Below are 27,002 nucleotides of genomic sequence, written 5' to 3'. Positions count from 1 at the left end.
GAGAAGGGATTTGCTTTACTTGGGGAACACAATCACAATGAAGGCCACTTGAAGAAAGCCTAACTATTAGAAAGCCAGTGAATCATACAAGTTAGGTACCGACTCCATAGATATTGTATGCAATGTGGGACTAGACTAGAACCTTTAGGGTGTTTGAATGTTCTTTTAGTATCAACTTCCCCCTGGTATCTCTTTTTCTTCAGTTCAAAATAGATTCCTATCCATCAACTTGTCTCCAAAACATTGAATATGGGGCAAGCTTACCAGTGAGATATATTGAAAGTTCCCATCTTTAGCAAGTTCTAATCTTTAAACTGTATATTGTGTTTGAGAGAAGCTTAATTGGGTTTCTTTTCATGCCCATGAACAACTTTACAGTAAGGTTGGAAATTCAAACAGTCACGAATCACATTACAGAATGCTCAGGACTTGGACATCAAACTAGTGAGCTTCATTAAACCTACCTTCTCCAAAATTTTTGATAATTAATCACTCCACAAATCCTAACTCCTAAAGGAGGCGAAAATCATAAATAACTGCAAGAATTGCAGAATGCAGATATATAACTTATTGTACAAGCTTGCCTCCTGCTCAAATTCTTATGCTTCACACTATCACAGTCCCCTTCATGGTTAAGCTCGACCAGCTGGTTGTCTAGACTTCACTGCTTTCCTGAATTTGCATATAAGAAGGCGTTAGGAGTTTTTCATAAACAAGTACGTCCACATTAGGCAAAACATACAGATACATCAATTTCTTTTCTCTTTTGTGCTTGCAGAGTGACTTGATTGTTAAATATGGAAAACACTATGATGGTGAGAAGCCTAGTTCAATGGGTGGTGGATCTTTTCTTATATGGAAGATAACACTAGATTAAGACTACGATTTGGGGTTCTAATGGAGCAAAACAATGAATTAACAAAATTATCAAAAGAAAAGGAAGAGCTTTGCTCTACGTGTTCCCCTCCATAACAAAAGTTGTCTAGTTCTTTCTCCAAGGCCTTTAGGTGTTCCTTATGAAAATAAGAGAAAGTTTGATACAAAAAGAAAGCTTTAATAAAGAAGCAGACAATCATCAATTTCCATATATCTCAAATATTGGATGGTGATGGACATGGACTGGTTTCTTTTACTCAAGCTAATATGATAAAATATAGAACCTGGGCCACGTTGATTTTTCATCTTCTTGTTTTGTACTCACTACGCAATCAAAAATGAAAACTACTAATGCAAAGACAGAAATACTGATGCATTTTCCTTTTAACCAAAAACAGCAAAAAAACCAATATTCCAGGAAGAAGAAGACAGCAACTTATTTATAAAAAAGTTCATCATCATATCACTAAAAACCAGAGAGGGAATATAATGCAGTGGAATTATGGAAACAATATATTCTCTTTCTAACTACTGTGATCTGCTTTATATGTTTTTGTTGGTATTCTTTTGGGTCTTTGTCTCGGGATGCATGTCCCATCATAATTCAAGCATCTTCAAGAATGCACCATCTATGCTGGAGAAAAATACAATAATGCTACTACATATGAATGAAGGAAAGGAAATGTACCTGTTATGAATGGGATCAGGTCCATTCGGTACTCGTCTCTTGCTCACGTAAATGAAGGTAGAAGAATCCCAAAGAACAGCATGCTTCTTCTCTCTTCCAGTCAGCTTCCAATGCTTGAAGACTCTGGTGGATGAAACTGTAACAGTCGGTTTGGTAGTGTGGTTCACTAGAATTGCAGCAGATAAAAACCAGAAGACACCCAGAAGCAGAAGAGCTCCAAACAGAGCCGTTAAAACCTTACTCCTTCCTAAACCCTCCATCTATCTCTCTAACCCCCCTCCGGCTTTTCTTAATTTTTACCTACTGCCTTTCCACCCAAGCAATAAGGCTGGCCATTTCAAACAGGGATACAGAGAGAATTATCGAAAGACCAATGCCTGTGGTGAGAGGACAAAGATGAACTCTCAGACAAGCAAGCAGAAGAGAGAGAACAAAAAGGAGAGCACACAAGGAGAACCAAATGATTAGGTGGTCTTTAACTTGGCGGGTAGAGTTGTTGGTTCTATATAAAGGCTCATACAGGAAGATATTGCTTGAGATGTGAATCTGATGAGAGAGATACATAGATAGATAATAAAATTGAGACTGATAAAACAGAAAAGTTCGTTATTCTAGTGCTTTTGTGTATTGAACGGGTCCATTTGAACCCTCTTTCTCTGCTTTGGTTTGTGCATTTTCATGCAGCTAATGGGGGACCTCACTATCACCCTAAACCTTACGTACTCCAAGTTTGTAAAAGACATAGAGCCTGGAGCTACCCTATTTATATTAGAAGGACATGGTAAAAATGAGCACTGAGGAGACGCCTATTACTCATTACTGGGATGCTTGTTCCCCTCCCCACCTATAATCGATACTTGGTTCCAGACTACAAGATAACCACTCATTTCTAAAATCAAATCCATCTCACATTGTAAATGTAAAATGACCTCACCCAAATAAAAATAATAATACAAAACTAAAAGGTGTCAGGGATAAAACTTCATCCAGAGTTGAGAGTTTTCTTGCTTAGTAAGGATCTCCTTATAAGCTTCATCTGTAATAAAGTATCATTAAGAATGAAAAGAAGGCAACTTTTCATTCAAACTTAATAACATTCATTGGATTTGGCATAAGTTTCACATCAACAATTCTTCCACTCCATAATTAAGCAAACTGTCCTATTCCGCCTTCAATTTATGTAAAAAAATTTAAATTTCCAAACAGGAATTAAAAGTCCCACCTAAGGAGACAAAGGAAAGAGAAAAGAAGGTAATGCATGTTCCAACAGAACTAGAAATCAAACCACCAATCGGTTCTTAATTTGATACAGTCAATCCATTACTGGACCATAAGGTTTTTCTGTTCCCTAGTCAATTGTATAACTACAGGACATCAGTCACATGAAATAGATCAGTTATCACAAAAGCATTGGCTATCCACTCTTCAGGAAAAGACAATCTCTTAACACTTTCAAGTAGTTTCATTCATAAGCAATGGATATGCAAAACTTGAAAACTTGTACAGGAACAAGTGTTCAATATGGTGATATGAGCACAGAATTAATCTACCAGATTCAGCACAGCAGAGGACAGAATACAAATCTGAACAGGGAAGCAAATAAGACAAGTGCAGTACTTAGCAAATGCCTTGGCCAGAAGAAGAGATGCTTTACAGCTTCTAAAGTAACAGAAAGAATCTAAATTAACTTTCTTATTCATCATAAGAAAAGAAGAGTATCATATGGAGTTTCCCATAAAACCAGGCTCATAAATGTCAGTAACACCCCTAGCATGATAAGAATTCACTGAGAGTGACAGTTACAGGAGATGCCATTGCAATCCAAGTGGGGGACCCCTCCAGAAATCCTTAAACATAACGCTAGGCGTACAATATAATCCTGGAATAAGACATTAAAACCTGAAAAGAACTACTGGTGTTTCTAGTACAAACCTGAAACTGTTATGGCACTTATAATTAACATACAACCAGTCCATAGTCACTGTCTACAAAAACTGATATGTAGTTAAACTTGCCGTTATTTGAAGACCTATGGTCACCATTGCAATCCAACTGAAATAGACATTCAGTCCATAGTCCATAGTCCATAGTCACTATTTCTATCTATCAGTATATTAAAGTTAGCTTTAAACTACTTTACTTTCAGACAATCACCTTGCTACTTTAAAGGCTAGAGATAATTAATTACAACAATCCTTAATCTTTAACCCATGGCTCCCTTAAAATAACTATGGTTCAATGATACATGTAGGACACCCCTTTCAATTATAGAAGATATCAGGTCCATAATAGGTCCCAACTCTATCTTCACAAATAGGTAGTGGAAACTAGAGTCTACCAATTGACTAGGGTCCATCAGATGACAATTTACCCTAGGGGTCCCAACTTCCACTAAGCTCAATTAGTAACAAAAAGGTCCAAAGAGGGAAGGGAGAGACAAAACGATCCAAACATTAGCTATAAAAGAGCATACTTGATGAAATGCATGTGGTTCCTGATATAAAGAAACAATGCAAATGCAATTCAAAATACATCATAACCCAATACCTAGAACTTCAAACATATAATCTCCAATCCCAAACACAAAAGAACTGAAATTATCCATCCAGAAAGTAAAAGGAAAACAACTCTGAAATTGACTCGAATTGGTGACTGCTTTGGTTGTCCCAGATTCTTCAACTCGGGTCTGTATATATGTGGTCATGCAAGCAGAACAGCAGATAATGTTAATACTTCTGCTCTGCAATATGTGTGTGTGTGTGTGTGCACGCGCGCGCGTCAGTGTGCGAAATTAAGTTTACATCTACATACAACTATTAAGTCACAATGAATAACAATACATCAAGCCCTGGTCGCAAAACAAAGGCATCTACCAATGTCAAAGCTAATTTCTCTCCAAAATAAGCTTACTTTACCTAAGGTTATGTCTTGGTTTAATGCATTGCTGATTCTAATCTCCTACTAGTCTTTCCCTGCTCCATATGCAACTTCTTTATGGTTTCAGAGAAACAGAAAGCACACTTCTGCCTACAAAACTCACTATATTGATTAAGCAGGCCCACCATCCTCCAATTGATCAAAATACATATCTCTTTATGAAATTTGTACTTTTGGATACTGTCACCTCTATTAGGTGAACATACATTGTGCTTTTAAGAGGTCCAGTGTTAATTCTGTGCTACAACAACCAACATGATTTTAGGTCAAAAGTGTTTGCTTTAACTCAGTTGTTAAGATAATTGACCAGTTAGTGGGCTCAATCAGTTTGATGCTAAATGCTAGACTACCTCCACTCCAACCTTAAATGAAGGAAGACCAATCCTACACGAATAGGTACCATAACAACATGATAACAGCAATAATTCAAAAGAAAAAAAGTTTATCAGCTTTCAATGGTAAGTTGGTGATTATTCACGAATTTAGCAACCCTAATATTGAGAGATCATCACTAAAAATTTAGTGAGAAGATAAATGCATAGAAATTCCATCAGCACAAATTAACTCTCAACCAATATATTAATATATGTACACAAAATCAGTTTTAGATACCTTACATTTTGACAAAACTCAGCTTTAAGTCTATAACATAAAAAAGTCTGACTTCTCTTCTAACAATTGTTGATCAGCTACAAAACTCTAATGTACTAGCAAAGCCTCCGAAGGCTACCTGAAATACAGAACTCATCTATCAGGGAGATGTAATGATAAGCATATAATTATGCATGCTTATGAGATCCTGTGACACACAAGTGAATATATACAGGGAAACAGCAATTTACCATGCAGTAGAGCTGCTGCGAGCCTCCAACAAGACTCAAAGTTAATGGGGGAAAATATTTCATTCTCTCAACATGGCGTTAGAGAATGTGTCATTGCCCCCTCTGCAAAGTTATCTTAATTCCAGATTTCAGTTTCCCTCCTATTTCAAGACTTGTGTCCAACTTCTACAGATCTACTGCTACTCCCCGTAGTGACTTTTCTAACTTCTTCTTCTTCTGGGCCCACTTGGGTCCATAAATAGCCAAGTGTGTCCTGCCAAACCGCCGATCCGTTATCTGCAGTTTCATAATAGATTATTAGCAATTAAAATCCCAGAAACACATGGCTTCCATACTACTCCAACATACATAACAAGAGTATCCTGGCAGAATAAAGCCAACAACTTTTTGAATAGCATCTAGATCAACTCCATTGAGGCGAACAAGCAAAGAAAAATTATAGTAGAAGCATAGTTGAATATAATTAATGGATATGTATGGAGCCACTTTGATATGACAAAATTTTGTAATGCTTTATTCATAGACAAACTGCAGATAGTTTGCAACACCTTCAGAAGACATCCACATGAATCAAGCATGTCGGTCCTTGTTGCATACTCAACCACCTAGACCATGAAATTGAGGGGATTAAGGAAGAAGAAGCAAAAACACAAGCACATAGAAGAAATAAATAACCATGACTTACTATAAAGGTATTTTCTCCAACTAATGCCGAGTTTGATATTTGATCCATCAGTACTGAATAGTCAACTTGTGTATACGGAGGGGTAACACTAATGTAATCAAATGGTTCTTTACCTACAGGCATTTGAATTGCAATTTGTAATGAATGGATTCAAAAAGGAAACTGGACGTGGTTACCTAACTTCTCTGCAATATATAAAACCATGACAATTGTTTGGAGAAAGAGAGACTAGCAGCACATACCAGCAAGTTTCTCTGCACGTTCTATGAACTTTTCAACACGCACAGCATGTATAACTGAAACATCAAGAAATCCAGTCCATTCCAAGTTTGGACGTAGAACCTCTGAAACCACCCACGGATCCATCTCAACAAAATGCACCTGGAATTTCGTACATATGTAAGTTTCCTAACCAAACCACACAAGAGATATGACATAGTAGTGAGTATAACAAAAGCAAGAGGGGAAATGCTATGAATATGAAATTCCAACAGAAACGCCAGGTTCCAACCTAACCTTCACCTAAAATCAGATGACCACTTCAGACTGTATGTTCAGCAATGAGGAAGAGCTCAAAGAATTGGACAAGTAATTATGCTAAAAATATAAGAGTAGAAGCAAGAGATGGGATATAGTTTTTCAACGATACCTCAGAACATCCTCGGCTAATAGCTTCAATTCCAACAGATCCAGTACCACTGTACAAGTCTAACCAACGGCCAGGCCTTAACGATGCAGGACAGCCACCTGCAGCCTAAGAAGATTCATAGCACGAACATTAGACACGTTGTATATTATAATGTGATAATCTACATGTGTCTGCAAACAATGTGGATGACCCTCTTTACATAAACACACAAGAATCACCTGCAGGATATCAAAGGCTGCACCTTTCACGACCTCCATCATTGGTCGTACATCCATACCCTTTGGAGACAGCAACTTCATTCTTCGAGCCTTTCCTCCAAGCACCTACACGGGCCGGCACATTTTAGACTCATGAATCCTACCATAATCACTACCATTGCATTCCGAATTGCGAAATATATTAATGTAAACACCACTCTCTACATAATCAACTAAATTCATCAGGCCTAAATACACTGCATTCTTATCTCATCAATAAAAATCATCAAAAAGCCACATAATTTGTACCTGAAGCAACTTATGCGTAGTTCTCTTGGGCTTAGGCTCAGCCTGTGAGGCCTCCTGTAGCTCAGTACTGCTCTTCTTCTTCTTTCCCTACCATTCCAATTCTCCAGATATCAAAACACCACCGAGAATAGTCAAACGAGAGAGAGAGAGATAGAGAGAGAGAAATGAACCTTCCGAGTCGGCTCAGTCAAGGCGACGTCGGGGTCGAAGCCGTACTGCTCCATCAACTGTCGCTTGGCCTCGTTCCAAGCTCGATCGCCGGACTCTGAAACCATCAAATTACTTCAATTTTGGAAGAAATGAACGAAATTTGAAGCGTATTTTTGAGTTTCTGAATCGGAGCGATGAGATTGTTACTTGAGGAAAGGACGATGAGAGGTGAAGGTCGGCGATTGGTGCATGGTCTGGAGATGAAATTGGAGCGAGGAAGAGAGGTTGAAGATGAGCCGAGGAATTCCGTGGTTATGTTCACAGTGAACGGAGATAGAGTTGTAGACGATGAAAGCGCCATTGCTACTTGCCTGACCTCCACCTCAGGCTCTCGGCAAGTAGCCAAGTAAAGGAGGAAAATCTTCACCAATGGACCATACTCAGGCCCATTCACATCCAGGCCCAAGTAGCTCCTATACTTGAAAGTCGGTGCAAAATTGAGTCCCGCTCGTTTTTAGATTTTAGTTCGTTCGCTAATATATATGTGGTTCTTGTGTATAGTTTGAAAATCGTTACATGTGAGGGTGTGTTGAGACTTGAGAGTATGAATCTCACACAGTGACACATGAGAATAAGGATCTTACATATGAGTTTATAAATATTTAGGTCACTCAATCCATTGCTAATTGATTTTGGATGTAAAATTTAAATTATTTTATTAAAAACTCTTACCTCCACGATATTAGTTATTCTGAAAAACTAATAGAGTATGGTTCACCGACTTCAACATTACTTTACACTCATAATAAATCAATTCAAAATTGAGGACCTTAATAACTAATGAAGCTCAATTGACCTTATTAGTTATTTAGGCTCGACATAGATTAAGCTACATGCTATCAAAATCTGATGAAACCTTCATAGAACCGTGTGATCTCGATAAAAAAAAAAAAATTGTTGCTAAACTTCGTTGAACTCACTTAAAAATGTAGATTGACTAATCAACTCCTATATTTTGATTTGATTCACGTGGTTTACTAGCATTTTATACTTTTTTGTTTTGTTTGAATGGACATTTTAAACATTTTACTTTTCAATAATTCTAAATAGTAAATATTCAACTCAACATTAGGCTGTGACTGTAAGTCAATGATGACATAATTTAGGTCGACATAGATGGCCAGAATTCGAAAACATTACTCGTGTCAATACGACTCATTTACACCCCTACCAAAGCACAAAGAAACACGTACCAATCTACGACATTGAAATCGGAGGCCCATTAAACCTAGTCACTGTCCGTAGGGGTCACCAAGCCAAGAACACTTGGCATCACGTTCCACTCGCCACGCGTCACTTTCGCAACCCTCCATCCGTTACTCGGGGACAGAGCGCGTTTAATTTACTGCGTCGTATAATTTGACTTTCCAAAAAGGGTGAAGCGCACACTAAATTTGCCCAGTTCCGGAATCCCATTATCATCGAATCAAATCTCAATATTAAATTCTCTCTCCACTAATCACAGAGAGAGAGAGAGAGAGAGAGAGAGGGAGAGAGAGTGAATAAGAAGACAGAATCAAAATCAGAGCCAGAGTTTCAGTCTTTGAGACTCTCTCCGATCGAGAAAGTCGGTTACTATTTTCCGGCAATGGGAGCTTGCGCTTCCCGGCCCAAGGGCTGGGCCTTGAGATTGTCAAAGAAGAAGAAGAATGGCCGCCAAAGACGAATCATTCGGAGGCGTGTTTCCTCCTCCAACCGATCTAACTTCAACCCACAGCTCCAAGGTAGTTCCTTCAATTTAATTTCTGGGTTGAATTTTCTGATGGTTGATTTAAAGGGTTGGATTGTTTGATTGATTCAGTAGTGGTTTGGTTGGTAACAGGAAGCATGGACGGGGCTTGGTTTGATTGTACTTCAGTGATGGATTCGGAGCGAGGAGACGAAGAGTTCTACAGTGTCTATGATGGTAATGTGTTTTTGTTTTTTCGTTTTTAAGGTGGAATTGAGTGAATTGGGGTTTGAATTTTGAAGTGGGATTTGCTGTGACAGATGTGGTGTCTTTGAATGGTTCGGAGAGTGCGATACAGAGAACGAGGGAAGGCGGTGCGGATGAGAGTGATAGAATGCAAGGGTTGGTGGTTGTTCAGAATGCTTGCCTGCCTTGTCTACCTTCAACTAGCCCCTTGTCAGTGGATAACAAACTGAGTTTTAGGAAGAGATTGGGGCCTTCTAGGCTTTCGTTTAAGTGGAGGGAAGGGCATGCTGCTCCGGCTGATCCCACATTAGGTGAGTCTTGTTGTATTGCTCGTTTACTTTACTGGCCTAGTGAGTTTATGATGCGATTTTGTGGTAGTGTGAATTTTTTTGATGCAATGTTGTGAAGTGGAATGGCGTGTAGCTGATTTTGATCTTTTGTGTTTGTTTTAGTTTCGCCCAGGGCGGTTGTTAAAAGACCAATAGCAGGTTCGACAATTCCACACTGCCCGATGGGCAAGAGAATGCCAGATTGTTGGTCACCTCTTGAGCCAAACACTTTCAAAGTCCGGGGGAGGAATTATCTTAGGTGAGAGTGAGAGTGAGAGCATAGTGTTTCAATAGGGTTAATTGTGTGCTGTATTTTGAATAATCTGTCTGATTCATTGTTGATCAACTCTTGATTTGCTTAATAGGGACAAAAAGAAAGAGTTAGCTCCAGATTGCGCTGCGTATTATCCTTTTGGGGTTGATATTTTTTTATCTCAGAGGAAGATTGATCATATTGCTCGCTTTGTGGAACTTCCTGTTGTGAATGTAGATGGAGATGTCCCTTCTATTCTTGTTGTAAATGTTCAGGTGCCTACTCCGTAACCCTTCTTTTCCCCCAAAATCTTCTACCTCTTATATTGTTTCTCTATTTTAGTTTTTTTTTTTTTTTTTTCCATCTTGTCTGAAGTTGAAAGATGCTGCAAACTATGGCGATTGTTGTTTGTTCTGGTAATCTGATTATATTGTCTGACCATAGTCTCTGTGCAGCATTCAAAATGTATGATCATAATGTTCATAGCTTCTGTACTCCTCTTTTCCCAAGCTTTCTATCTCGTACATTGTTCCCTATTTTTATATTTTGTTTTTTATTTTGTCTGGAAGTGAAAAATGCTGCAGACTATGATGAGTACTGTTAGTTTTGATAGTCTGACTATATGGTCTATTCATAGTCTCTGTGCAGCATTTCAAATGTATGATCATAATGTTCACAGTCTCCTGCACCCTTCTTTTCCCAAGCTTTCTACCTCTTATATTGTTTCCCTATTTTTTTTTTTTTTTCGCTTTTACTGGAAGTAGAAAGATGCTGCACTATGACAAGTATTGTTTGTTCTGTACATTTAGTTGATCATGCTTAGAGAGTCGATATCCTCATAACTTTCCTGTCCTCTAGGAAATCATTTTTGTTCTAAATAATTTTACTGATATTCTATGCGCTTGTTTGTGTCCTGCAGATACCTTTGTACCCTATATCTATGTTTCAGAGCGAACATGATGGAGAAGGAATGAATTTGGTTATGTATTTTAAGCTTTCTGAAAGTTACTCAAAAGACCTTCCAGCTCATTTCCGCGAAAGTTTAACTGTAAGATCTGTGAATTATAAAAATATATGGTCTCTCATGTCACACTGGATCTTGTAACTAATTTATTTTGTTGATTTAGTACATACAGTTGATTAACTATATGATTTTTCTTGTTTTGCTCCTCGACAGAAATTCATCAATGATGAAGTGGAAAGAGTTAGAGGATTCCCTGTTGATACAATTGCACCCTTCAGGGAAAGATTGAAAATATTGGGCCGAATTGTAAATGTGGATGAACTCAGCAAACTGAATTTAAATGCAGCTGAGAGGAGGCTAATGAATGCATGCAATGAAAAACCTGTCCTTTCACGCCCTCAACATGAATTTTACTTGGTCAGTTTTTTGTTAATGATATTTCAGCATGCCATTCAGTGAAATATTTCGTAATCAGGCTAAAAGCTTATAATCTTACTAAGTTTATCTTATTTACCCCTTCATCACTTTTTCAGGGAGAAAACTACTTTGAGATTGATTTGGATTTGCACAGATTCAGCTATGTGTCTAGAAAGGGTATTGAATCATTTCATGAGAGAATGAAGCTATCCATACTGGATTTTGGTCTGACAATTCAGGTAAACAATATATATCTTCAGGATTCTGAGCTTGGTCAGTTTACCTCCTACTTAAGATCCACGCCCTAATATGTGCTGTACATTGTTATTTCCAAATAGGGGAATAAGGCAGAAGAATTGCCCGAGCATATTTTATGCTGCGTACGGTTGGATGAACTTGACTACCATAATCGATACAACCTGGGAACTTGAGTCAATAACCCCAACAAGTGCTTGAATACTCAGGAACAAGGCAGAAGTATTGCCGGAGCATGTTTTATGCTGCGTACGGTGGATGAACACGACTACAATAATTAGTACCATCTGGGAACTTGAGTCAATAACCCCCTGTAATCCCAAGAACTTGATTCAAGGTTTTCAGATCAGATAGAACATACAAACAAGTTAACTTCTACGATACCATAGGTTTCTTGTAGATCACACTTCACCCCCTGAAGTCTGCAGTACCTTTTGAGCATCTCTAATTTACTTGTATATATCTTTTTGCAATGTACAGTCTTGCCAAGAAGAGAAATAAAGGTGAGAAAATATTTTATTTATGCTCGACTGCTTGTGCTTTCTCTTTCAAGGTTGCAACTGCGGATTGAGTTAGCTTTCCATCTTAAAGGTTATATGTAGATTGCATCGATTAAACTGCCCAGAAGGGATGTTTACTGCATTGAGCTTCATGCGGTTGTTTGGATGCTACAGAGATTTTCATTGCTATCGGCAGGTAGCAACAGCATGCTTCCATAATTACGAAACTGACTAATATGCTAGTAAGATTGGGGAAAAAGAAGAAACGCTGAAATTCCAATTTGTAGTTTAAAACAAACGACTTTATTTAGACCTCAAAACATCGGCAGAAGAGGTTATAAAAAGAACACCTTGAAGCTTTTTGTTCACGATGACAAGGTGAAGATGAATTTGTTATGGAATGTGAATCAACTGACCTCCCTTGAAATTCTTCGTTACAATTTGGGTGGTTCATGTCAACACTTTGGTCGATGGCAAATGGCAGTTTAGTGGACTTTTTTCGGAGTGCTTTGCGCCGATCCTGGTCCCAAATGCGACCGGAAGAGCCTTGCCTTCTAAATGAAGTAGATGATCTCTGCAATGCAGTCATTGATCAATATTCTTTGTCCCAGCGTCTGTCCTTGTTTCTCATTCTCCCAGGACGATGTTATGTAAAGAGCCTTATCCTTCTAGATAACGTACAAGTAACAGTTTCTTGTTTTAAGGTTATTTTGCTGTTGGAATTAGTGGTTGCAAAACTGTGCTGGAGAGAAAGGAGTTATTGTTAGTCCCATCTAGGTTTTTTAAGTGGTTAATGAATGTTCTGGATACGATTTCTAGTTTCTGCCTAAGCCCTAGATTGATTCAGGCATTTTGGATGTTGGATATATTAAGAGGCAATGATAGCTCATTGGGAGGTTCTATTCAGACCTTCAATTTGCTATTGGGGCCGTGACCACTTACCCAATTTTTAGTCTAAAAATTGTCCACTTACTCCATTAAGAGTTTTTAACCCCATTTAGTCAATCTAACATCTATTGACAGTATTGCCCTCTCTCTCTCTCGACTCCCCTCAGCCTCTCTCTCATCCCAGACACTCTCTCAATGGACCGAGTGAATCACACCCAAGCTCTCGTCGGAATCCAAATCAGACTCACCGACCACCGCTGTCGGCAATCTGGTCTGCGCTGAGTTCTTGTTCGTCCGAGTCTGCGACCTCCGCTCACTCCTCAAGTTCCTTCGATCCGTCACGGAGTCCGACTCCATCATCAACCTCTCTGTTCCAAACCCAATCGATTCTGGAGCTTCAAGGTCCGGCAATTTCGCACTTGCAATTTCACAGTTTCGGTCGATCCGAGAGCAATCGCAGGTGTCTTCGTCCCCAGTCGAGCAGATCGCAATCGCCGGCGTCGTCTGTCCCCCCAATAAAGAAAAAAGATTATTGTCCCCCAATAATATGTCTATTGGGGGGCAATAATCACTGCGCTGTTTGTTAAAGCACACTAATCTATCAATGATAGAAACTGGTGATTTTTGGGGTGGTCTATTGGGGGGCAATAGACAGATTATTTCCCCCCAATAATTTCTTAACTGTGGTTAATTAATCACTGAAATTAGAGTTTTGATAAATCTTATATTGTTTTGAGTTTATTAAAGTACAATAATCTATCAATGATAGAAACTGGTGATTTTTGGGGTGGTCTATTGGAAGGTAATAGACAGATTATTATCCCCCCCAATAATGTCTTAATTGTGGTTCATTTATTACAGGTCATTTCAACAAATTGCTGCTAGATTCATTAACCAAAAGAATTAGGTTTATTGGGGGGGTCATAAAAAGTTTATTGCCCCCCAATAATTTTTTTTATAGATGGTAAGAAGTAACTCAGTTTGGTTTTAAATTAGTTTACAAAAGTACAGGTATTCAAATTCAATACTTGGTGAATTTAAGTCCCCAAATAATCAGGTTATGAGCTCCCATTTTGCCACAACGACCACAACGAATTGGCTTTTTTTTCCACACTCTCCACTTGACTTGAACCGCTTCACCCTAGGCCTCCCGGGTGGCCTCTTCGCAAGAATAAATGCACCTAACAACTAAAGGATCACCCATATTCCTGCAAAAAATGACAAAACAAATATATTATTGCCGGGTCTTTCTAAATGTACCCAGCAAATATCTATGTATACCCAGCAAATTAATTTTATATGAAAAGACATTATATTCTCATACGAAATGACATTAAAAGTCATGGTAAATTAAGATAATAACAAAAGAAATCATAAAATCTAAAATTCTTTGTTCTATTTGTACCCAGCAGTTCATTGTGTTCAAGTTAATGCGTTGTTTCTTCCGGCAAAACTTCAAACCCAAATTTCAGTTTTCATTATAATTGTTTCATCTCTAGCAAGTTGCAAGTGCAACTAAGATTTCAGAAGTAGCGATGACAACGAAGATCGGTCAAATCTATAGCTAGCTGGTTAAGGATTAAAAGATCAGAAACATGAGTCAGGCAGTAGCAGCACCAACAGCAACAATAGCAGCAACTATTTTGGGAGGAGGAGCGGTAGGTCAGTTTGGTGACACTACGTACACTAAGGTGTTTGTTGGAGGACTGGCCACGTACACTAAGGTGTTTGTTGGAGGACTGGCTTGGAAGACCCAGAAGGAGACCCTGAATCTTGAGCAGTTTGGCGACATCTTGGAGGCTGTTGTCATCACGAGCATATCTAAGGGCTATGTATTTATGCGTATATACATAATACATCCTATCATTCTCTTCCACTCATCCATCTCTTCTTCAATTCTTTTAGTTGATTTTGTAGATATTACATGCAAGGCTTACTAATTGTTTTCTGCCAGATCTTGATGAAACAAATACATGAATATATGTAATTAATTATGATATTAATCTTAATCTTGGTTTATTTGTACTAGCAGATAGATGTTTATACATATGATGGCATATATGGGTAGGTAACCTTTCGTGAAGCAGAAGCAGTGATGAGAGCTTGTGTCGACACTGCTCCAAAATCTTATCAAAAGGCTTCGGTAGTTAGCCACCAAAGAGCGAAGGAGGTAGCGACGACGACGACGTCTTAAGAGAAATTCTTGAATTTGGGACTGCGTGTGAGTTTTGCTCAGTGTGAGATTTGCAGCGTGAGTTATGGGTGTGAAATTTGCTGAGTGTGAATTTTGCTGGGTTTAATTAAAAGTGAGGGTATTATTGGGAAAGTTTTGTTGGGTGCAATTAGAAATTCTATAATTTTACTGGATGTGAAAAACTTGCTGGGTCTAGATAGATATTTGCTGGGTACATTTAGAAAGACCCATTATTGCCCCGCAATAAACAGATTATTTCCCCCCAATAATATAGTCAGAACTACCAAAACACATTAGAAGCAGTCTTTAAACACAAAGGAAAATATCACTGAACACAATTATAGAGACTTCATAACAATTAAGACACATTATTGCCCCCCAATAATGTAGTCAGAACTACCAAAACATTTCAGAAAATGTAACAAATCGCTCCTCAAGTTTCTTCGATCAGTCACGGAGTCCGACTCCATCATCAACCTCTTTGTTCCAAACCCAATTGATTCTGGAGCTTCAAGGTCCGACGATTTCGCACCTGTAATTTCACAGTTCCGGTCGATCGAAGAGCAATCACCGGTGTCTTCGTCCCCAGTCTAGCAGATCGCAATCGCCGGCATCTGAAATCACATAGTTTCTCTCTCTTCTCGAAATCGCAGAGCTCCTCTCTCTCTCTCTCTCTCTCGAATTCGCAGAGCTCCTCTCACTCCAAAAATTGCACAGCTCATCTCTCTCTCTCTCAAATGGCAGAGCTTCTCTCTCTAAGTCTCTTTCTGTTTCAATTTTCAGCTTTGACAATTGAAAAAGGGCAAAACAATACAAAAATATGAAGAAAACAGGTCCAACTCTTAGAGTTTTGGGTAAGTGGGGTTTAAAAATAAATACTGCTGTGTAAGTGGGCAATTTTTTAGAGCGTTTGGGTAAATGAGGTTAATTAACCCCAAAATGGGGTAAATGAGGTTAATTAACCCCAAAATGGGGTAAATGATCATTTCCCCTTTGCTAGTTTGGACATATTTTAAGTTTTTGTAAATTTTTATTTCTTATTTTACCCCTTCCATAAATTAAAAAAAATTAATAAAAACTGCCTCTTTTAATCATGTGTTCTTCTCAACAGAGTCAAGTTCTCTTTCTTTCATTTGTTCAACCTTAGGTTCTCTATTTAATATAAGGCTATGGAGATTGATCAACAAGTTTTTTTTTTTTTCATTCTTTTCCACCCAAGCTCTATATAAACAATAATGGCTTCCATACTCATTGACTACTTGTTCTTGATTTTGAGATTGAATTGGAACTTATCAGCTAAGTATGTGGTTGGGTTGAGGTTCAAATTGAAGGCTTGCCAAATCCATATTTATAATTTTATATAAGTTGAAATGATAATCGGAGAAAAACATGATATTGAATTGGGTTTAGTGAGCTCTACACTTCCTGGGTCTGAGAAAGCGAGAAGTACCAAAATTGGATTGCCTTGCACAAAGAATTGGTCTTTATTTTGATTTTTTGATGCATCAATAATGTTTAATGAGGTAAAGATTGAACCTTTTTTAAGGGAGGTGTAGTTTTGATGATGATGTGATGATCTTTTCTAAATTGGAATGAAATAGAGAATTTGTTATGCGCAAGAAGAAAACATGGAATATGAGAGCATGATTTGATGAATTCTTTGCTCATTTTGCTACTCAAAAGGGAGGTTTGGCTTCCCGGATCCATGCCCAAAGACCAATTCTTGTTGTTTTTTAAGGTCTCATTGCGAGGAAGATCAAATAGATGGGTTTGTGATAAATAAGAAATTATTTCTCTTCTTCTTATTTCTTTAGGGGTAAAAATAGGAAATAAAATTTTACAAAAATTATAAGAGGTTTAAATAGCAAATGAGGAGGTCTAACTAGAACCGCCCTAGCTCTTTTTTCATCATTTTTCTATCTAACAAAATAATTAGTAATTTTTGGGAGCCTTTTAAATTTTAATGAGGACTAGTTGAGACTTTCTAATTAACAGTTTGGGAGACCCATTTTTGATTACATTATGGAAAATCAATCGTTGGATGTTTATGTATGCACAAGTAGATTATTTCTGAAAATTATCTTCCAAATTGCTAATCGTTAAGGTACAAAACTAGATCAAATCATAGACGAACCAAATTTGTCAAACATTAACCGTTCATGTTCATAATTGATAAATCACTATTATGAATTCCTTAACGATTTTCAATTTGGTTGAAAAATTGCATAAATGATCTACACATGAATATCTAGACATCTAAAGGTTGATTTACGGAAATGTGATTTAAAAATGAAAAATGAGTCTCACGAAAAAGTCTTCAACTAGTCCTCATTTTAGTGGTCCTCATTAAAAGCTTTTCTAGTAACTTTTATCTAAAAAAAAGAAACTAATAAACCCTAAAGAGGCCTAAATCAAAATAAGAAATTAGTCCAAAATTTAAAAGAGGACAGACAGACTTGGGCAAGTCACATTTCCGATTAGTCTCAGGAGACCCAAAACTGACTGAGAGAACGCCCACCATTGGATGCGATTCGATGCCGGACGTGATGCCAGAAGAACAAAGTCCGACTATGCTGCTTTCTAACATGGTTTCCGAGTTAAAAGATTAAGGCACTTCAAGTTGAGCGTGACCCAATCACATTCTTCCATTTGAAATTAGAAACACAACTATCCCTTATTTAAAGGCCCTCAAACAGTAGCAACAAATTTTCACCATCTACTCTTCATTCTCTTTGAAATTGAAATTTTTTGAAAAAGTGTATCACTATGTTTAGAGGTGGTGGTCAATATCATACTCATCGATTTGGTGTTGTGCCTGATGTCGGCCAACAGTTGCCAACCAAGTAGACATTAGTGTATCAATGTTGTTCTAGCTAGCTCTGAGGATTTGGAGTTGTATTCATTAGTGATTTCTCATGAATTTGATTTGTGTAGCTATGGTCCTACTAATGACTCCAACAATGGAGATGATGACATCTTCTTCGACCCGATTAAACTATTTCCGGTGACGATTAAGGACTTGGAGATGTTGGTGGAGAACAATAAAATCACGGATTTGATACCATATATGGAGGCAACCATGCTTGAGGAGTTGTAAGATCTGCAAAATGCAGCTATGTGACTATTGATTTGCTGCTAGAGACGATGATTGGCCTCTGCATTTCATACAAACTTGCTTTCAAGATGAGTTGTCTTCGTTGGAGTGATCCGGACTATATGGAAATCATGATCATCACGAAGCGTCTCGATCGTTGCAAGGAGGACCTCTAAAAGCTTCCCATGGATGATCTTCAGCAGTTTGCAAAATTTAACATACATCTCGGAATTGCATGACCCTATACAAATTTTGAAGAAAAAAACTTTGAACTCTTAAGTTATTTACACTACCTAACATTGGTCTAATTGGATAAGTAAAAGTACTATTTGAATATTGCATTTCCTGATCTAGAAGGAACAATATAGTCTAACAAAAAAATTTACACTAAAACGTAAAAGTGTAGATTTACATGAAACGGTCAATTAGTGATCAATCAATGAGTGATGACCAAAATTATTTTTTACGATGTTATTGTTAATGTATCATAATAGATTGCACGTTAGTTGTTCACCTCCATCCAATGTGTTATTATGTAGATTTCAACGTGTCTTTTTGTTTTAGCTTTGCATAAAATTTACTGAGAGAACGCCGGTCATCATTAATGTCGGAAGAACAAAGTCCGACTCTGTTGCTGTTCTAAGATGGTTTCTAGGTTAAAAGATTGAGGATCACTTCAAGTTGAGTGGCCCAAAAGATTCTTTTTTTTTTTTCCTTTTTCTTTTGTTTGGAGCATGATACTAAACAAATTTTTGTCAAGAAAAAAAAAATTTATACTACCTAACCTTGGTCTAATTGTGAATAATGGTGTTGGTACAGAAAAAGTTAGCTGTTGCAGTTTCTTCTGTAAACTGATGTCTTATGGCATCAATTTAAGGGAGAGTGAAAGAGTTTGAATTATATTGGTATGTTATGTTTTATTTATGTTGGTTTGTTATATTTTCATTCAAATAATTGTAGAAGTTCTATTCTGTGGGGAGTTGGTTTATATTGACCAATTCTTTAGGAGAATCCCTTGAGTCTAGGAATTGTTAGTCATGGGATTAGTCGTTGCTTATTTCTACTTAGTTTGTTTGCTTATTCTCAGCGAGGCAAGCTAGTGTACTGTTAGGTATGAGATACCCTCATTTACAACTATTTGAACAAAAATTTACAAGTATTTGAACTAAAATTACAACATTGAGAACAAAAGTTACCATATTCATTTACACTATTTACATATAGTTAAACAAAAATTACAACATTGACAACGAATTTGTTCAAAAGCTTGTAAAAATGTCGTAAGAGGTGTAATTACCATTATTAGAACTAAGATTACAACATTGACAACGAATTTATTCAAAAACTTGTAAAATTTCGTAAGAGGTGTAATTACCATTATTAGAACTAAGATTACACAAATTAGGACTCAAATTACAACTTTGACAACAAAATTTGTTCTCACCTTTGTAAATGTGGGTATGAGATACCCACCACTACACTAGAATTTCCCATTCTCTACTTATGTTGTTACTGTATCGACTATTTAAGCTATTCTTCAGTCAATGAAAGTCGTACTTTGAATTGCGCAATCTTCTTCTCTAATATACTGGTTAGTCAAGTTCAGTTTTGACACTAATATGATAAGTAAAAGTACTATTTGAATATTGCATTTCCTTATCTAAAAGGGATAATATAGTCTAACAAATTTTTTTTTACATTGAAACGTATAAGTGTAGATTTACTTGAAACGGTCAAATAGTGATCAATAAATGAGTGATGACTAAACTTACTTTTACAACGTTGTTTGTCAATGTATTATGATAGATTGAATGTTAGTTGTTCACCTTTATCCAATGTGTTATTATGTAGAATTCGTCGCGTCTTTTTGTTTTAGTTTTGCATAAAATTGGTCCAGTTGAAAAAAAAAAAAAAAAAAAAAAAAAAAAAAAACGAGTAAATTTTGAATCACCCTACTCTCTACACAATTAGCATGTGAGAACTATTTTGTGGAGTTGTTGGACCGATGATGATTCTTAACACTTTACAAATACCATAAACAACATCGATCAGTGAGTGAAAAATATAAAAAATAATGAAAATTCTTTTATGCACAAACGGTGCAAATGACCAAACATTTAAAAGAAGATTTCAATCATTGATATTTATAATCATTTTTTTTTAATAACTAAAAAGTGTATTTGATGTAATCTAATCATCCATTTATGTTGGTGCAAATGCACGTCGGTGCTCTAAGTCCTCCAAAAATAATAAGAGACTTCATTTATATTCTTAATTAAATTGACATGGAAGATGATAGAATTCGACATGAAAATAAAGCTTGCTTATATATGTAGATAATCTGAAAGCAAAACTGTCAACTATGATGCCAAAGCATTATCATTAGTAATCAAAACATCCATCCAAAAGTTCAGGGAACAATGCTGCCCTCATCTCACTATCTTGACCTAAGATAGTGTCCACAAATGAACTCAAGGAAGATGAAGAAGAAGAAGCTATTTGATCATTAGCCAAATTTTTGTTGTTGTTCAAGCTTGGACCTCCATTAATGACTGATGAAGATCCAACTTCAAATGCCTGAGACTGAATTCCATTACCAACTGTCGGATTGGCTGGTGATGCCAGCAGTCCTTGAAATACTTCTTCTTGCTTGGGTTGATCTGCGGATGAAAAAGGGTCATGGAGAAGGAACTCACTCCAATTAAAAGGAGAAGAAGACGGTGTGACAACTTGTGCAGACGCGTGACATTGCGGGCTCAATAGATCAGTAGCAGGAGGAGAAGATGATGATGAGCAAGAGGAAGTTACTTCATTCGAAAAGTGTGGAGGCAATGAAACATTGTCGTCTTGATTCATTGCTTGAAACTGAGACAGAAAGCCGAAGGGAAGAGTGCTAGTAGAGGAATAGTCTTGTGACTCCATAATGGGGTTCATCATCATCATATTGGTGTATGCAAGTCCTGTGATCCCCGAAGATGGATCTGATACAGGTACAAATGTGGTGCTCATGTTCAACTTGTTGAAGGATGGCCCAAAATGGTTACCGATGTGCTTTGGAAGGCTAGTGATGTTTCCATAGTCAGAGAGGATCTGGGAGATGGGTTTGTGGGTTACAGGGTCGATTCCTATCTTGGAAAGCTTCTTTTTCAGCTTGGTATTCCAGTAGTTCTTCACATCATTATCTGTTCTTCCTGGTAGTTGCTTTGCAATCAGAGACCACCTGCACTACCATCATAAGAGGTATTTTGGATTGAGAGAGAGAGAGAGAGAGAGTCATTATATATGCATGCACTTCTAAGCTCTAACAGAATACAGGTGTTAGAACAGTTATAGTATGAGTAGTATTTGTTATGATCTTCTAGAACTACAGTGACATCAGCTCTTACACATCAAAAAATGTGGGAAGTTCATGAAATACACAAAATCATCATCATCAGCTCATCTTTAGATCTTTCCATTTTTCTTATTCTCTTAAATTTTTGTTAACCTTTAGCCGGTGGTAACTTTGCAAAAACAGCTCAAGATTGTACCCTTTAAAGAGATCTGTCATATGATCGATTTCTTTAGGTTCTTCGAAATATAACCACTTGAGAGTTTGTCAAGCATTTTTGAGGAGATTCTCGAGGGGTTGGAGCCCAACTTGAGAGAGTTCTAGCACTACTCAAATGGTAATATTTCTGAAAATCGATAAAGATGGTTAAGTGTTGTTAAAGGTCTGAAATTTCGACTAGTTTCACAAATTTCCTTTGTCTTTGATCTACCCTAACTAGTTACAAAGTTGTTTAAAAGGAGAAAAGTGATAAGTTAGTGACCTGCTTCCTATAGCCTTATGAAGGTTGATAATATGCTCTTCCTCTTCAGGAGTGAAGGTGTCATGCTTGAGGTCAGGCCTGAGGTAATTAGTCCACCTAAGCCTGCAGCTCTTCCCACATCTGTTCAATCCTGCAAATGTAAACACAGTAATTATCAATTCACAAACATGTACTTATGTTGTCAATAATATCAATTAAATGAACTAATCAAGAAATTAACTTTCAACCTGCTTTCTTAGGAACCACAGTCCAATTTCCGACTCCATGTTTGGATACGCAAGCAAGAAGTTTCGCATCCTCGGCTGCAGTCCAGAGTCCCCTCTTCACATTTGATTTATCACAGCAAGGTGGCCTTCCCATTTTGAGAGAGAATCTCAGAGGGGAAGAGAAAAGGAGAGGGATGTGAATTAAGGTGAATATTATTATTATGTAATGGTGATGCTAGTTTGCCAGTGCATTTAAAATGAAGAAAGGGAAGGGTTTTGTTTAGCAAAGAGAAGAGGCAAGAAATGCATGCGCCATTTGGCTCCCAGTTAACCAGAATTGCATGAACATTTTCATCTCTTAGAAAACGGTTTAACATGACATCACAGAATTGCATATTCTATCCAGGCTCACATTGGGTGAATTGAGCACGGTAATATTAACTGATACCGGTAATTAAACAAAGGGTTTTTCTTTTCAAAGAAAACTGGAACTGATGCAAACTTTTATTGGCTCCCTGGAACCAGAATTGCATGACCGTGCTCGTCTCTTAGTAAATAATTTAACATGACATCACCAAATCACGCATTCATTTCTTAGAAATATTAACTCACAAAAAGGGCTTAAGAGCAATGAAACTATTCTAAACTAAACCTCCCAGTACTACGACCGAGCTTATGTGGTTACGCTCTTCCCCAGCCAATAGCTCAAGTCGAATTGAGGATTCAGAGACAGGATCACCCTATCGCTGGCCGGCCCTAATTTTCAAAGGTGATGCCTCACAATTCAGATTTCATTACACGGTTGAGTATGGTTGAAAAGAGAGGAAAACATCATGATCGTTACCTCATATAAAAGTCATAACTCCATAAATTATAAATTATATAGTTAATGAAAAGAAGACGGGTCAAAACAGAACCAGTGGAGAGGGTTGGGAGGTAAAATGAGACCTACATGTTCCTTTTTGTAATAGTAAGCTGTGCAAGTACATTATGAATGTGCTAGTAAAGTTCATCTGGGGCAGAGCTCAATGTTATATACAACTAAATAACCATCTCTCTCCGTATAGAAAGAACTAGGAAGGAACATAACTTCCCTAAGATGAACAGACCTTGCAACTCTTCCTACAAAACCCGGGAAGATCCTCTGAACCCACCATGTATACAGGATTCTTCTCACATTCACCGGCCTTTGCCCATGTAAAGCAGTTTGCATTCGCATCCTTGCACTCCCCGCTAGTTCCCTGCCTGATTGAATCTTCGAAGGATCTCACATGAATCCACTTGGTTGCGGACCATTTCTCACCCTCAATGACAGGGCAGCTCCCATGCAAACTGTTTGGATCAGTTGTGGCATTAGGAAGAAGACTGAAGAACAGCAAGGCATCACCCTTGAATGGTTTCACTGTCAGGAAGCAAAAAGGTACTTTTCAGAGTCGAAAACAAAATTTATGGGAGATTATGTTCAACGTGTTATAACATAAAGTAATATATCAGTGAAAAAAAAGGTTTCAACAGAATTAGGTTACAAAGTTGACTAGGGACCTCACATCTCTGATTCAAACTGATTTGGGGTTAATACTTGATAGTGCTGGCTATATGAACAACAAATGCTAGTGCTGGCTATATGAACTACAAATGCAGAAAAAAAGAGGGTAAAAGAAAAGGAAGAGTTTCCACAACTCTCCTCCTCCCTCACTGTCTTACAGCCTTAGGGCATGCTATTAGATACTTTATCCATTAAAATACAAAAGGAGACATAGACTTTTTGGATCAGTTAAGAGGACCAAGCAATAGATTTCGTAAAAATCCAATAAGGAAAGATGGCAGTCATCAAAATGTAGTACCAGAATAGCCATTTTTTGCACAATCAGACAAGACCTCATCCTTGGCTTCAACCGTTTTCACCTGTTGGCACAACAAAAGAAGACCGTTGAAATTCTATCAGTAAGAGAGAGAACTAAAAAGGCGTGAAAATTCAGTGTTGCAAGTAATCATTCACCTGCGCATGAGGAAAGACTGTTTCCCCACCCTTTTCAACATTAGAGAGATACATCAATACAGTGGCAACACGGTGGCCACCCAATTCTTGATTAGCTTTGTCATGAAAATAATCGAAATGTGGCTCATACTTTTGACCATTTTCATAGTGCAGTATCTGCATTGCCTCCCCATTCTCTGATTAGAGAACAAAAAATAAATAAAAAAACATCAATATAGATAACATATGACAGTTTTTTATCTGTTCAAGAAATAAGTTTATATTTACCAATTGGAAGGAAGGTCCATGCAGCAATCTTGGACTCAATGTTGGAAACTACTTCATCCTTCAAGGAGAACAAATAGCACTAAGTAAGCATCGCAAGTTCAAATATCCATTAAGTGCAGACAACATAGTAAGAGAACATGGATTGCATTTCCTGGGCATGCACCATATATGAGCTACAGAATATAATAGAATGTAGTTATCATGCAAAGCACATGATATGCATAATGAGTTTGGAGCTCAACCAAAATTGGAAACTTTACTTTTTATAACAAGGTTTAAACAGTAGAGCTCTCTGCCAATTTCTCAAATCTACCTTCCTTTTTGTATATACAACCAAAACATAAGTTGAGCTCAAGCTCAATCAGACCCTTACACATGCACTTGAAAGCATGCTTACCTAGTGTAACTTTTAGACGTTTTAGTTACAATTCCAGCACTTGGACAACAGAAAAAGAAAAGGAATAAAAAAAAAAACCTGTAAACTTTGCTGAATTAATAAGTTCAAAACTACCTACAAGAACTAGTATAAGTCGTAAGTACCACGACAGGCATCAGTCAATGTTCAAAATGTTAAGGGAAACGAAAACATTCAAATTATATAGCATCTCAAAGCAATGCACATGAACAATCAAACAAACACAACAAAAAGCACTAAATGAAGAAACAATCTTTATACAAAGCCAAATATTTAAAAGCGAAGAAATTCACTCACTTGAGCTTTCGAAAGGAACATTCCGGAGCTCGTCCGCACTTCACTCTTTATACTCTTACCAGAGTCATTGTCAGCCACCATGGACACCTCTAGCTTATCTTTGGCCTAGTCCCCAAAATTCACACAAATCAAAACCCAAACTTCAACCCACATTGTCAACCAAATACACTATTTTCTCTGCTAAGTCACACGGATCAAAAAAACACAAAACTCGAATGAATTACCAGATTAATTAGATGATCACACTCCTCCTCAGAGAGAAAATTCTTATAAATAAAAGCCCTGCAGATCACGAAAACGATAAAGAACAAGGTCAATTGAGGACAAAGAATCAAAATTGAGATATGAAAAATGCGAAATTGAGAAAGAAAAGAAAACCTGGGACTCCAAGAGAGCTGAGAGACGCGAGACGGATCGAATGTAGCAGAAGAAGGACCTCTCTTCATTCTGATCAGGGATCCCACACTGCAAAAATGCACACAATACTCCATCAAATTATTAAATTCAAGATTAAAAAAAAAAAACATGAATTTAGATTATACGTTTGCTTCTTGGGGATCACGTCTGAGATTCGAGCTCTGGAATGGGAGACGTGAGGGAAGAAGAAGAGGAAGAAGAAGAAACAGAGGGAGAGGGCGAGAAAGAAGCGAGCATCCATGAGGAAAATCTAGGGTTTTTGATTTGGGGAAGAACAGATTGGGAAAAAAGGAGGAGACTTTATGGGGTTTTGGGGAAGAAATGTCAAAGGGAGTTAGAGACAAATGAATACGGGAGGCGCCCACTGTATCTTTGGCGCTGTTGGCCACTGGAAAAACAGGACCTTCCTTTTGTTATTGTCTGGAATTTTCCATTCAGGAAAGTGGGGGTATATAGAAAATTTGGTCCACTAATATGAAACAACAAATGTATATACTTCTTTCAGAAGATAAATACATCACATACCAAATCTCACAGATATTTTTTTCCCCATTAAGGACAATTATTTACAAATTTTTCATGTTTGAATCAAATAGTTTTGATCTAGTGCTATAAATTTTTTATAAACTAAAGACTCTGAGTTTGATTTTCTTAATCGTTTACTAGGTATTGTGTTGAATTGTTTTTTTTTCTTTCTTTTTTTGATTCGATTGTGTTGAATTGTTGATAGTATCAGAGAAGGAAAACAAGAGAATTGACAAACAAAGTATTAAGTATGAGTGGTAACAATATTTTGCTTGGTAGCCAATTTGCACCTCTTAGTTCTGTTCTTAAAAGTTGGTGTTCCCTAAAGCCATCAGATTGGATAGAGTCGGATTAGACAATCACCAGTAGTTTAGTTTATATTTGATCAATTTGTAGGTTAATTTGTTCGCATTTAAAAGATTAATGTTGCAAAGATTGGATCGAGAATCGAATTGTACTATCATGTGAGTTCTTAATTACGATGGATTTAAAGAAAACAAAAATTCAAAATTGGGATCTCAAAGTAATTTTGTCATGAAATATTTTGGCCAAAATATCTAACCTGCATAGTTTCAGCCAAAAAAATTGGGCCTAAAGTTCTTGTGGGTACATTAGTTATGCCAACCTAATTAATGAAAATGAGTGTAATCCTTGTTGGCTACATGATGATATTCCCAATTATAACCTATATCATTCAGTTGAATGATATTTAACAGTAAAGTAGTAAACATCATAAGCTCATAATTTTCTCACATAAACGCAAACATGGACACTTATAATTATGAAAAACAGATCACACATGCATGCCTTGATACACAAAAACAATCCTTCTTCCGGCCACACGAGTGGTCCGATTCCGAAG

The 27,002-nt window shown here is 37.3% G+C and overlaps 4 protein-coding genes across 7 annotated transcripts; 1 reads left to right on the top strand and 3 right to left on the bottom strand.

Moving 5' to 3' along the window:
* Window positions 1–5,036: 5,036 nt before the first annotated feature.
* Window positions 5,037–7,772, bottom strand: LOC112190537 (putative rRNA methyltransferase YlbH). 4 transcript variants are annotated; one of them, XM_040515572.1, is made up of 10 exons: window positions 7,541–7,760; window positions 7,354–7,448; window positions 7,184–7,270; window positions 6,896–7,000; window positions 6,678–6,782; window positions 6,271–6,436; window positions 6,029–6,141; window positions 5,892–5,948; window positions 5,344–5,619; window positions 5,037–5,231 (listed from the first exon to the last, which is right to left on the bottom strand). In XM_040515572.1, the coding sequence occupies exons 1-9, from the start codon at window positions 7,692–7,694 to the stop codon at window positions 5,509–5,511; spliced, it is 993 nt and encodes a 330-aa protein (XP_040371506.1). In that variant the 5' UTR covers window positions 7,695–7,760; the 3' UTR covers window positions 5,037–5,231; window positions 5,344–5,508. The 4 variants fall into 4 exon arrangements, with proteins under 4 accessions (XP_040371506.1, XP_024185739.1, XP_040371508.1 ...); XM_024329971.2 differs by having other exon boundaries at window positions 6,271–6,409; window positions 7,541–7,754; XM_040515574.1 differs by lacking the exon at window positions 5,892–5,948 and having other exon boundaries at window positions 7,541–7,766.
* Window positions 7,773–8,800: 1,028 nt separating this feature from the next.
* LOC112190258 lies at window positions 8,801–12,049 on the top strand. The gene is made up of 9 exons (XM_024329684.2): window positions 8,801–9,117; window positions 9,216–9,299; window positions 9,383–9,619; window positions 9,761–9,896; window positions 10,003–10,165; window positions 10,810–10,938; window positions 11,068–11,271; window positions 11,388–11,510; window positions 11,610–12,049. The coding sequence occupies exons 1-9, from the start codon at window positions 8,982–8,984 to the stop codon at window positions 11,700–11,702; spliced, it is 1,305 nt and encodes a 434-aa protein (XP_024185452.1). The 5' UTR covers window positions 8,801–8,981; the 3' UTR covers window positions 11,703–12,049.
* Window positions 12,050–20,490: 8,441 nt separating this feature from the next.
* LOC112188409 (transcription factor MYB35) lies at window positions 20,491–23,022 on the bottom strand. The gene is made up of 3 exons (XM_024327518.2): window positions 22,242–23,022; window positions 22,015–22,144; window positions 20,491–21,422 (listed from the first exon to the last, which is right to left on the bottom strand). Exons 1-3 carry the CDS (start codon window positions 22,372–22,374, stop codon window positions 20,585–20,587), a joined length of 1,101 nt encoding a protein of 366 aa, XP_024183286.1. The 5' UTR covers window positions 22,375–23,022; the 3' UTR covers window positions 20,491–20,584.
* Window positions 23,023–23,157: 135 nt separating this feature from the next.
* On the bottom strand, window positions 23,158–26,067 carry LOC112188410 (probable prolyl 4-hydroxylase 7). The gene is made up of 8 exons (XM_024327519.2): window positions 25,741–26,067; window positions 25,577–25,663; window positions 25,423–25,480; window positions 25,199–25,303; window positions 24,487–24,544; window positions 24,220–24,395; window positions 24,065–24,125; window positions 23,158–23,622 (listed from the first exon to the last, which is right to left on the bottom strand). Exons 1-8 carry the CDS (start codon window positions 25,854–25,856, stop codon window positions 23,315–23,317), a joined length of 969 nt encoding a protein of 322 aa, XP_024183287.1. The 5' UTR covers window positions 25,857–26,067; the 3' UTR covers window positions 23,158–23,314.
* Between the last annotated feature and the right edge of the window lie 935 nt (window positions 26,068–27,002).

This window comes from Rosa chinensis, chromosome 2 (genome assembly GCF_002994745.2).
Source record: "Rosa chinensis cultivar Old Blush chromosome 2, RchiOBHm-V2, whole genome shotgun sequence".
NCBI classification, from domain to species: Eukaryota; Viridiplantae; Streptophyta; class Magnoliopsida; order Rosales; family Rosaceae; genus Rosa; species Rosa chinensis.
The sequence above is the reverse complement of the archived record's forward strand: the minus strand, read 5'-3'. Positions and strand labels throughout refer to the sequence as shown.

Excerpts from the sequence above, each read along its gene's own strand:
- LOC112190537 (XM_040515572.1), bottom strand. The coding sequence starts at position 7,694 with ATGGCGCTTTCATCGTCTACAACTCTATCTCCGTTCACTGTGAACATA. Across the intron at positions 7,271-7,353 it reads TGACTGAGCCGACTCGGAAG|GGAAAGAAGAAGAAGAGCAG; the intron begins GTTCATTTCTCT and ends TTGGAATGGTAG. Across the intron at positions 5,620-5,891 it reads CATGTGGATGTCTTCTGAAG|ATAACGGATCGGCGGTTTGG; the intron begins GTGTTGCAAACT and ends ATGAAACTGCAG.
- LOC112190258 (XM_024329684.2), top strand. The coding sequence starts at position 8,982 with ATGGGAGCTTGCGCTTCCCGGCCCAAGGGCTGGGCCTTGAGATTGTCA. Across the intron at positions 9,897-10,002 it reads CGGGGGAGGAATTATCTTAG|GGACAAAAAGAAAGAGTTAG; the intron begins GTGAGAGTGAGA and ends TTTGCTTAATAG. Across the intron at positions 10,166-10,809 it reads TTCTTGTTGTAAATGTTCAG|ATACCTTTGTACCCTATATC; the intron begins GTGCCTACTCCG and ends TGTGTCCTGCAG.
- LOC112188409 (XM_024327518.2), bottom strand. The coding sequence starts at position 22,374 with ATGGGAAGGCCACCTTGCTGTGATAAATCAAATGTGAAGAGGGGACTC. Across the intron at positions 22,145-22,241 it reads TGTGGTTCCTAAGAAAGCAG|GATTGAACAGATGTGGGAAG; the intron begins GTTGAAAGTTAA and ends TTACATTTGCAG. Across the intron at positions 21,423-22,014 it reads CATAAGGCTATAGGAAGCAG|GTGGTCTCTGATTGCAAAGC; the intron begins GTCACTAACTTA and ends ATGGTAGTGCAG.
- LOC112188410 (XM_024327519.2), bottom strand. The coding sequence starts at position 25,856 with ATGGATGCTCGCTTCTTTCTCGCCCTCTCCCTCTGTTTCTTCTTCTTC. Across the intron at positions 25,481-25,576 it reads CAGCTCTCTTGGAGTCCCAG|GGCTTTTATTTATAAGAATT; the intron begins GTTTTCTTTTCT and ends CGTGATCTGCAG. Across the intron at positions 25,304-25,422 it reads GTGATCATCTAATTAATCTG|GCCAAAGATAAGCTAGAGGT; the intron begins GTAATTCATTCG and ends TTTGGGGACTAG.